Source organism: Crassostrea angulata, chromosome 9, assembly GCF_025612915.1.
Source record: "Crassostrea angulata isolate pt1a10 chromosome 9, ASM2561291v2, whole genome shotgun sequence".
In the NCBI taxonomy this organism is placed as follows: domain Eukaryota; kingdom Metazoa; phylum Mollusca; class Bivalvia; order Ostreida; family Ostreidae; genus Magallana; species Magallana angulata.
The window spans coordinates 31,628,894-31,640,818 of NC_069119.1; the positions used below are offsets into that span (position 1 = coordinate 31,628,894).

Genomic DNA, 11,925 nt, shown 5'->3' on the forward strand with positions numbered 1-11,925 from the left:
GCCCTCTTAAGAGACAGATTTTATGAATTTATAAAAACACCACAAAATGTGATTCTGTCAAACTACGAGAGAGAGAGAGAGAGAGAGAGAGAGAGAGAGAGAGAGAGAGAGAGAGAGAGAGAGAGAGAGAGAGAGAGAGAGAGAGAGAGAGAGAGTAACATTGACAACAATTGGTAAGCACCGCCTTTTCCCCACTAGAGGTGCATCCACGCATTGCCAAACAGAGACCTATATACACTAGCATATATGATGAACGAATGCAGCGAATGACAGGTTTAAATCGAGCAATATCCTAAAGGTAAGAGTGAACTTATTTTTTTTTCAATGATATTATTTTTTATTCCGAATATTATTCATTCTATCACTATATAGAATTGTAGGTGCTGCTTTAGAGTTAAACAATCTGTTTTGTTATTTAATCACAACCAGGTATAATTATACAGAGCACCACATTCCGTGCACACTACAGCAGGTTACAAAAGTGAAAATATATAATTATATATATATATGTACGACAGGTTTTTTTTAAAGTCCCAATATACCAAAAACAAAAACAAAAAACCAAAACAGACTGTACCTGTTTGATAGTATTTATTATTGTGTATCACACGTGGCAACTCGTTCCATTTTAAGCTTGTTTCTGGCATTATTTTTTTTTTCTCTCTTGCCAGAGGCAGTCGGGCTTGACACGCATGGCTGGATGCACACAGACCCCCTATAAATTTACACAAGCACCTGTCCAACTGATACTATTTGTGCAGAATCATAACAATGCATATATTGTAGGGTTTATATTAGGAAAGCACAACCTTCGTTTTTGAGTTGGTCAATGACGATAACTGAATGTAAAAAAAAAAAAATTGGTATATACTATTATATTAAAAATATCATTTAGAGTTTGAGAAAAATATTTGTTAAAATGAATTAAGTTAAGGAGACTGTTTGCACTCGTAATTTGTACTTTTATCCTCGTGTTTTGTATTCTATTTTAACCTTGTTTATAAGAAAAAATCAACAGGATCGTCAGTTAAATATGTATAGGCGGCGCACAGTGCATTTCAGAAAAGTACACTTAATATAAGTACAAATTACCTGTAAACTATGCATGCTCTTTTTTCTTGTCTATTTTGATTTTTTTAGGTGGGTGCTATTACAAACGTTAGTGTGTTATAAGGTTGTTTTTTTTTAATTAGCAATTTTAATTAATCATACAGAAACAAAATATATTTTTGTTAAAACAAGCCAAAGACACGCCATGCAAGACTTATTCAAAGTTCTACAAACAGATATGCTAACCACGTACTGGAAAATTTATATTGAAAAATCACAAACCATTTATCCCGTATGTTATCCCTTTTTCCGGAGAATCATCTTTTTATAAGCAAAGCATTTGATCTTCTGTAAATTCCTTCATTTAATATATAATTATTTTTCTTTGGGGGGAGGAAGGGGGGTGGTTGATGAATATCTTCTTTTATTATTTTCAAATCAAACTGTTGTCATTGAAAATATGTCTTTGGTGCTGCTGTTCAAAAACACACAGTATCTATTATATCCAAGCAATTAAACGATTTTTATAGCTGTTTCAAACACAATTCCTCAGCCCAATTCAAGCATCAGAGTTCTTCATATAACATTCACTGGACAAAACATTGTTTGAGGTTTGTTTTTTTTAAATAATTTTGTTGACTTTCGTTTTATCAGTTTTAACAGGGAGGTATCTGTATTTTTTTTTTTTGCAAATGTATAACGTGTGAAAAATCGAGACTAGATACAGCTGGGTTTATGCAATCATTTACTTTTTAAATGGCCCTTATCAGATCTTTCCAAAGCTCATTCGGAGCCGCCTATCCCTTTAAAGGATGGAATAGAATTTGCAGTAAAAAAAAAGAAAAGAAAAATATAATAGGCATTTTCTAAACCATCGACAAACTTTAAGAAACAATCAATCCAATGATAAAAGCTAAGATACAATGGGAAGTGAGAGGGGCGCATATAATTCTTTGAAAACTATGGGGAAAACACATTAATAATGAAAAGAATAATATAACTATGAAGTTTCTATTCAAGTAAAACTAAGTTGCAGTTTGATCCCGCAAGGATCTACGTATGATAGAGTCCACACTTTTATTTATGAATTGATAAATGCATGGTCTCCTGCTTGTGAATGTACAAAATGTAACCTGTACATTACAAAAAAACAATACAGAACAAAAAAGAAAACAGCTAATAGATTCTAAAGATTTGTACAGCGGATTCATTTAAAAATCAAATGAAAAATAACCACGAGAAAAGCATAATTCTGTGTGTAAAATTTCAACGGCGTGCAATTTTTTCTTTTTCTTTTTATGCTATTTTTTAAAACGTACTCTTAAAAAGTTTCATTTTATCATAAAAGCACAACGGAAAATACCCCTACAACGGAAAACTCCCTCCAAAGTATTTTTTTCTTTAAATATCTAAATATTTTTATCTGGATTGTGTTTATTATATTAAATTTCGTAATTAAATGATATCGATAAAAATTTCTTTAAAGGTAGAAATACGCTGTATTTAACTAGACTGTCCCAAAACATGCGCAATCAAAAGTTTAATTCATTGATATAATTTGTGAAGATTGAAGATTAAAGAACTTATAAGGGAGTAGGTGGTTAACAAATTAATCATCAGATGTAGTTTATATATTAGAAATGATGTGTTAAACCATAACCTTTATAATTAGTAATTTACAGTAGACTAAGTATTGTCTCTTAACTTTATATTATTTTCTAATAGAGAGTCTTTGGCTTAATTCATAATATAATGAATACACTTTGCTAATTCATGCGCAATGAGCAAAATATCAACGTTATCACGTGTTTTGAAGATAATTTATGTATTAAAGATTAAATGAAACTTTCAATCTTACATAGCCAATTTGATAAGTACTTGTGAAAAACAATCGTTATTATATATCTACTCCTTAATAAAAAAAAGAAGAAGAAGATTTTTCTCCACAAAGTTTCTGGCACTATATTTTTTGTCGTGGAAGCTAACTAAATAACATGTTAATTAATATGGCTGTTCCATGTACTGCGCGGTATTCAATTTGTGTGCACCACTTGGTGTGTCATAGGACCGACGACATCCAAAAATAAGCATTCAATGCTTAATTGAACTCCTTCGTGAAAAAATTTATGAACATTATGTACTATTATAAAGTCAATAACTGTAAGTAACATGTAATATCCAGATGACAACTGTGTATAGTGTATGTATTATCATTAGGAGAGGAACAAGTAAGTTGTAAGAATTTGTTTTCAATCCTCTTGTGTAATTTACAAATTAATATATGTCAAATCATTCGGGAAAAAGTAAAATGAGAGTTAATTTCGAGGATTAAGAATCATTTAATGAAGGATTCGTTTTCATTGCATTAAATTTGACTTTGATGAATTGTCGAAGTCCGAGCTGGATGAAGCAAAACAAACAGACGATCGAACCGATAGATTTAGGTCCGTTCCCAAGGCTCACCCTCACTTTTTCTTGTAACAGGCATTTTCCTTATATTTACATATAGAAAACTGAATTTTGAAGGCCCCTCCTGCCTCTCCCCCCCCTATTTTTTTTTGGGGGGGGGGGTGCATGTGAAAACTTATGTCAAACATTACAAAATTAACATAATAATAGATAATAAAATTTAAGGATTTTTAAGGATGTAGTGGACTTTTTTTAGTGTGCACATTGGCTTGTTACTAACATCCCCCCTACAAACTTTGACAAATCATTACTCTCGCCCCCCCCCCCCCTTGTTAACTTGTTACTACCCCCCTCCAACCGATGTTGACGATTCATCACCCGGACCCCTCCCCTTGTTAACTTGTTACAACACCCCCCCCCCCCCCCCCACTTTGAAGAAACATCATTTTGACCCTCATTGTTATCTTGTTACTAACCCCAACCTTCCCAAATGTTGACGAATCATCATTTAGAACCTCCTCCCCTTGGTATCTACATCTCCCCCCCTCCAACGTTGACGAATCATCACTCGGACCACCCCCCCCCCCCCACTTGTTAGCTTGTTACTAACCCCCCCCCCCCCCCCCCAACGTTGACGAATCATCACTTTGAACCCCTCCCCCACTCTTGTTGACTTATTATTACCCCACCCCAACATTGAGGAAACATCATTTGGACCCCCCCCCCCCCCCCGTTGTTAGCTTTTTAACCCCCCCCCCCCCCAACCCCCAACGTTGACGAATCAACACTCGGAAACCCCTCCCCCACTCTTGTTGGCTTGTTACTCCCCCCACCCCCAGCTTTGATAAATCATCACCCATGCCCGCCCCCCCCCCCCCAATCTTTTTAACTTGTTACTACCCCCTCCAACATTGACGGGTAATACGTCAGTAAATTTTACATTTATCAATTATTCTCAATGGTAGGACAATGTGTATAAGTTACAGTAGTGAAAAAAAGAGAAGTGAGAAATGAAGGGATAAGACGGGGTGGTGGTGAGAACAAAGTAGGAATATTTAGATTAAAAATATGCATGGGTTAGTTAAAGCAATATGAGCTGTATTTTTTAGAATTTTATTTTGCTGCAAAACCATGCTAGAATGATAATTCTGCATATAACTTAAACTTTTATGATAAATAAGATTTGAAAAATTCATTAATTTTTGTCAAAGGAAATATTTCTCTTCTAAGAAATAAATAGCAAATCAATTTTGTTCAGGACGACAATAATTCAATTTTGCTCCAAATATGGCTTCTTAACGGCCTTTTCTTGAAAAATATGGCTAACAGAAGTTTTAAAAACAATGATATTTTTGTCATTTTAGTAGAAAAGAACATTTTAGTAAAAAAAAAAATCAACATGAAAAATGCAGCTCATATTGCTTTAAGTATTGTGAAGTATTCCACTGTAAATCTGTTAGATGCAAATTGATGGTTTTTGAGACTTAATTTAAGAATAGGGTACCCTCTTTCGAGACAAAGTTACAGCTTAAATAAGCAAGCTTTGACGTTTTTCTCAACAAATGGTTGTAAAGTAGACACTAATGTCCTCCTTTCATATCTTTTTCAGATTTCAAATTAAAAAAAAATAAGTCTGTAGCTGCGCAGTTCAAAGTGATTTAAAAATGCATTGTTCTGCCCTTGTATGCGTAATTTACATACAACACAACACGTTGAACTTCTTATTTATTGCTTTCGTATCTTTTGACAACACTTTTAGTGGACTTTGGACAGAAACAAGCCAGTTCAAGAAATGTTTACATTTAAAAGATGGCCGCACATCCCCTCTAAAGGAACATACTAAATATTCAAAATAAACCTTTCATCATTCTCTGCCCCCAAAGCCCTTGAAGGCTTCAAGGCACCAAACTGCCATTAGTGCAAATTAGTCAACAAGACATGAAATAAATTTATTGAAGAACACTTTTGAGTTTGTGAAATGTGTTTTTAAATGTCTATTTATTGGTAAAAGAATCCTTTCTTTTTTGTGAAGTTTGGAGTAACTGCCGTGTTGTAAACTAAACTGTCTTATCCCCATAAAGGGCAAAATTGTTGGGGGGGGGGGGGGGGGGGTCTTTAGTACCTGGCGGGTATAAAACTGCAATATAAGTTTCATAATTTACATATTTAAATATGATAGCGACGAACGTAATTTCATACAGTTCTCAGCCTTTAAGTTGGTTTTAACAGCTGGGGTCACATTACCATTGTGAAAAAAAATCTGTATATAGACGGACGTGTAATATCATAGCTGATTTTTCAAAATTCAGGGGAATGTAAAGCAAACGAGCGTACGTGCGTGAGCGAAATTTTTTTTAATATGAACTGTTACCTTATTTTCTTTACTCTTGATGAACACTAATACGCAAGGGAAAAAGGAGAAAAGTAATATGAACTATTGCCTTATCTTGATTACCTTTGATGTACAATATAAAGCATAAGAGCGCGCGTGCGCAAAAAAGGGAAATAAAATATGATCTATAACGGTATCTTAATGACCCCACTTGACCTAACGACAAAAAAAATTTTGGAGTCGCTCGATTGACAAACAGGGAAAGATCCCGTATACATGTATAGTAGCGTTATCGCCAGACGTTTGTTTAGTCGAGGAAATTCGATAAAGATAATCGATACATGGTGGCAAGTTTTTTTCACTAGCAACAGGTGGAAAGGACAATGATTTGAACCATAGTTTCTAAGGGGAAAAGTTATGTACAGTCCTTCTTTTACATTGGTTTTTAATTACGTTTGGAATGGCATGCCCGCATGATACAAATGTCTAGAGAAAATGCGATGTAAGTTCAGATTTGCCTTTTATTCTCGTTTTCTCTTTATTTTAATTAAAGTTACATATTATATTTCATTTACTTTATTTTTTCTACTTTTATATCTTTCAAGTTGCAAGCTTTGTAATATTAAGGTGTAGGCACTACCGCTATCTTTGTTCCGGTTTCTTGATGAAAATGCATGCACGTGCACACCGTGTAATGTATGTGTGTATACATGCAGCTGCACATCCCTAGCTACACGCGTAGTGAAGCGGTATGCTTAAGAAAAGATCAACTTTTGTGCAATTCTTTTTGGTTCGAAATATTTATTTCTATTTTTTAATGAACGGCGTTGGCCAACCTCTACATCCAAAGTCCAAAATAAGGGTCACGTGAGTTGAACTAGGAGTACTTGGCCCTATTAATTATATATTTCATGTAAAAGCCAGCAAATCCAACCAACTTAAATTGCGCCCGTCGTCAGCGGTACAGTTTGAATGTTTCTTTTCCTGTATGGAACCTTAAGATGTAAGTCCTCAATTAGTTTATTTCGTTCGTTTCCGCTGCCGCCCCCATCTCTCTCTCTCTCTCTCTCGCTCTCTCTCTCTCTCTATCTCTCTCTCTCTCTCTCTCTCCACAGACGCACGCATATGACTATAGATTACCATGTAAATGTATATAGAAATGTAAATGCTCGTAAACTGTACAAAAAATGTGTAGACTTTTAATTTAGGCAGAGGTTTAGCTGGCCTTTATCTTATATGTTCCACTTTAATCTGATAAAATTGAATACAATATACATACTCCCGGTGACTATATGTGTGCTGTGACCTAAAGATCTTCATAACAGCACATACTGAATTGTAACTCTTATAATGTTTACATTTTGACAAATATTAGCAATGCAGATAGTGTTGCTATATTTAATCACTCTAAGCCATTCGATCTCGGCACATGTAAAACAATACGCGTGTCAATCCCCGACTCATGGCAACACATGTTCACGTAATTGCAAATCCTATACTAATTGTATATCATTATGATTTTCACCACATTGAGAAATAAAAAATTCTTCCGCAACACTTTACTCGTTAAACACCAAAACATATAAAACGATAAAATCATTAACGAATGCGGAAATTCAAAATTACAAAGTAAAGCATGTCCTTGATAAAATATGTTTTTTTTTTTAAATTTATAAGATCATTTTTCCCCTAACTGCTGTTTTTGGTGGCGACTACTATAGTTATTTGCTAGCAGTATATAAACGTAGTTTTATGCTAAACACGCCACGCAGCACTTTGGGACTGCTTTCTTTGGTACACCTCAAACATGTCTCTAACCCCACAGTAACAATAGAAACCTAACGTCTAAAGATAACGTATATTTGCTTTACCAGGAACACAGTTTGAAAGGCAAATTCAGAAACCAATAAACCATTGTTATTGCGCAAAGGTACACATCAATTCGATATTTCACTACACTTATGAATTTCAGTCTGGTCTTTGCACACTGCGCTGGTCTAACTTTGTTTTTTGGTTCTTTTTTATGCAAGAAAACGATAATAAGAATAAAAGCACGTTTGTTTGAACAGTGATCAATATTACCAAATTGTTAAGAAATAGTTTACACTGTGTCGATACGTTTGCACGCAAAGTATAAATCAGTCAAATATCTAGGGCAATATATATATATATATATATATATATATATATATATAAATATATATATATATATATATATATATATATACATGTATATAAAAATCCAAAAATGAGTAAATTTAATCCACACAAGTACATATATATATATATATATTTATTGCTTTTTTGTAATTACAAAACTATCATTTGACTCTTCACACACACATAAGGTCACCAAAGCGGACGCATTCACGCTCGCAGAATTATCTTCTCTTCACACCTAGGGATCGCCAGAGGGCGTCATTCAAATTCACGTCGATGTCATTCTCGTCAGATATTTGCTAAAATCATCGAAAACGATTATAAATATTAATTTCTATATCTGAAGAAAAAGGAATAAAATTTTAACCCCCAACCCTTCCCACTGAACTATAGTCTGTCCCAAGATATCTATTTTTAATTTTAAAAAAATGAACCCCTGAAAGAATTGCAATTGAAAAACACATATTAATTTTTCACTTGTAAAAGTTCACAGGAAAGAAAACAGATTTCCTTTGGACGTTTATGATGGGAAATGTTGACATCTTTTCTAATTCTGAAGTCGCTCGGAATACTTCACATAATTTTTCAACGTTACCATCCGGGTACTTTCATGCCTATTGCAATGCAAAATTCTCATAGTTGTTTTATTTGTAGCCATGTATTGAAATCTGACAAGCTAGTGAGGGCATTTCAAGAAAGAAATCTTGGGCTTATTTCATACTATTGAATGAACATAATTTGAACCCTGAGGTATTTAAAACTATGGAATAATTTAAGAAAATGTGTTGCATAAATATCTTACGGTAGAGTTTAGTACCGGTTTTTCTATTTTTTATTGCCCTTTTTTGTATAATTTTTTCCTTTTTTTACACTCTTCCTTTCCTTGATCGTTTTGGTTGACTTTCACTTGTTCAGAAAGAACCACAGACACATGTAGAAGCTACTTCTCACCATATCCCTGTATAGTTCCGGATCTTTCAAAAAATAGTTATATGCGTAAGGATAAGATTGTAAAAGCAGGACATCACGCAAAGATGTTGTGAGAGTAAACAAAAAAAAACAAGCACAGGGAACTATTCTATATTCTTTAAACAATTAAAATTACTAGTTTATTTCTTAAAGACATGTACTCCATGATAATGTCAATTGTTGTATTCTCTCTCTCTCTCTCTCTCTCTCTCTCTCTCTCTCTCTCTCTCTCTCTCTCTCTCTCTCTCTGTTTTACATAATTCATGAGGTTAAGAAGTAACACCTGTGATTAAATTTTTTATTTTTATTTTTTTTCACTTATGTCATGCATGTACCTGCATGGGTCTCCCGTCACGCGCGGATCGGGGGGAGATGGGGGGGGGGGGGAGTTGGTCTATGTACTAACACATACAAATCATTGTATTGTGTTTGATTTTCACTCAAATATGTCAATTCCTTTAAAACACAAGACTTACAGTACTGCATTTTTGGCGCAAAAGTCGGTGATGTGTAAATAATATATATCACAATACAATTGACACGTGCACACGACCTTGCTAAAATTTTATTGAAAGAAAATTTAAAGAACACTAGATTAACATCACAAACTTTAAAGATGTCAAATCATGTAACAATTTTTCACTATATTTTAGTTACAGAATAACCTTGTGAGAATTGAAGAAGGGGAAGAAGAAAAAAAGGGAAAAAACTCGATGGCATTCTACACACCGAAAATCAAACGTCTCTTTTATCTACTGTGTTTTTCCATTGGATTATCATGCTACATTGTTATGAAATATTACAACGATAACGTCGAAATCACGTTCCACAACACCAAATCTCATCTCGCGTGTACTTTACCGGAAGGACTTAATCCATTCGACACCGCTGCCATGAAGTTTATATGGAGCGTCCCGCCGATCAAATGCGCGGATTGGCCCTCGCTCGTCTACGTCGATTCTCAGGGATTGTTGCAGAAAAATAAAACTGCCATGTTACATTACGCAGAAACCAGTAATTTAACGTGTACGTATCAAACTGTGATTCGCAAAAAGGGGGATATGGAGGTTTCGTTAGGACCAAGAGTGACGTTCACATCCGGGGTTTTAGTTCCGTCCGATTTTTTTCACGTTGTGTGTGAAACTGCTGATGGTAAAGAAATATACAACAATATGCATCATAGTATTAATAACAAGAAAGTTTTAGAAAGTGGGAAACTAAAGGAAGCTGAAGGTGACCATTTTAACGTTTTCATTTACGGAATTGACGCTGTTTCGCGATTACATGCTGAGAGAAAATTGCAGAAAACAATGGAGTATCTAAAGAGTGAAATCGGTGCCTATGTGTTTGAGGGGTATACAAAAATTGGAGGGAACACTTTTCCTAATATAGCCCCACTTCTGACCGGGAAGGCTATTAGAGAGTTACCCAAAACAGATGGTTTTTTGGACGACTTTCCATTTCTTTGGAAAAACTTTTCAAACCTTGGCTACGCGACTTTCCATGGCGAGGATTGGCCGGAAATTTCCACATTTAACTCTAACCTTAAAGGCTTTTCGGAACAACCCGTTGACCATTACATCAGACCCTTGTTTTTGTCTTTTGACAAAGTGTCGTTTTATAAGAATAAATTAGACCAAGCTCACATGTTTCTAGCCGACAAGGGCATTCGAATCAACAGTCACGGGGGTTTATGTTTCGGTAACAAGCCAAAGTTTAAAATTATCATTGATTACTATAAACAATTTATTGAACGTTATGGAGAGAAGTTAAAATTTGCGCTCAGTTGGAACAATGAACTGTGTCATGATTATCTGAATAATCTTGAGCTAGGAGACGAGGACATTTATCAGTTTGTTCGCTGGTTGCACAAAACGGGAAGACTTAACAATTCGGTCTTTATCTTTCTTAGCGATCACGGGTATCTAATGAATGAACTTCAAAATACGTTTGTCGGCCGGTTCGAGGCCCGTATGCCTCTGTTTGCTCTCTCAATCCCTCCTGGCATCAAAACAAGATACCCTCATTTACATAGGAATTTACTACGGAATTCTAAACGTCTTATCACGGTTTATGACATTCACGAAATGTTAACGGATATTCTACATGCAAATTTTTCACCGAAAAGAAGTGAATTGTCAAATGTTCATCTTCGAGGAATAAGCTTATTCGATGAGATTCCTAAATCGAGATCCTGTAAAGATGCTGAAATTCCGGAACACTTCTGTCCTTGTTATTCGTCGGACACGGTGTCTCCGGAGGACGGCGAAGTTCAGAAGATTGCAACCCACGTCACTGCGAGATTAAACGAGAGGCTGCGTCATCTTCGATCGCGCTGCGCGGAATTAAAACTGCACAAAGTCAACAGTGCATCCGTTGTTGACTCTAATCTAGTCCAAACACAGTCAAGATTCACTATACGCAATCTTATTCATCAATCCGATATCGGAAGTAGGCTTAAAAAAAGGTTCATTGTAACCATGACAACAATTCCGGGACATGCGCAGTTTGAATCGACTGTGGAGCTGGACAAGGTTGGTCAGATGACTATTTTAAATGACGTCATTGCGAGAACTAATAGGTACAAAAACCAATCAGCTTGTATATCAGAGAGATTATTGAAGCCCTTTTGTTTTTGTTCTCGACAAAATGAATAAGGTCAAAATCAAGTTTGTTTACTGCATACACAACAAAAATAAGAGAGAGAGAGAGAGAGAGAGAGAGAGAGAGAGAGAGAGAGAGAGAGAGAGAGAGAGAGATTGGTGCATTATAATAATAATTCATCGAAAGGTGCTTTGTTACCATAATGTCAATACAAGGTTGTTGGTGCTGTTGTCGGGGGTGGGGGGGGGGGTCGTGTATGATTATGCAATTTTTTGTTTTTGTTTCTAAATGACATGTTGATGCAGTTTTGTGGGGGGTTTTCTTTACTTTATTAGAATTATGTTCGATAAATGTTTATAAATATGCATGAGTGATGTCATGAGTTGGATGCACAAGCAATG

At 35.2% G+C, this 11,925-nt stretch overlaps 1 protein-coding gene across 3 annotated transcripts; it reads left to right on the top strand.

The window, feature by feature from the left end:
- The first annotated feature begins 209 nt into the window (after positions 1-209).
- Positions 210-11,669, top strand: LOC128164139 (uncharacterized). 3 transcript variants are annotated; one of them, XM_052827881.1, is made up of 2 exons: positions 210-298; positions 9,574-11,669. In XM_052827881.1, exon 2 carries the CDS (start codon positions 9,634-9,636, stop codon positions 11,575-11,577), a length of 1,944 nt encoding a protein of 647 aa, XP_052683841.1. In that variant the 5' UTR covers positions 210-298; positions 9,574-9,633; the 3' UTR covers positions 11,578-11,669. The 3 variants fall into 3 exon arrangements, with proteins under 3 accessions (XP_052683841.1, XP_052683839.1, XP_052683840.1); XM_052827879.1 differs by lacking the exon at positions 210-298 and adding an exon at positions 6,060-6,293; XM_052827880.1 differs by lacking the exon at positions 210-298 and adding an exon at positions 6,563-6,794.
- The last annotated feature ends 256 nt before the right edge of the window (positions 11,670-11,925 follow it).

What these genes read in the sequence shown, in the direction of transcription:
- LOC128164139 (XM_052827881.1), top strand. Translation starts at nt 9,634, where the DNA reads ATGGCATTCTACACACCGAAAATCAAACGTCTCTTTTATCTACTGTGT.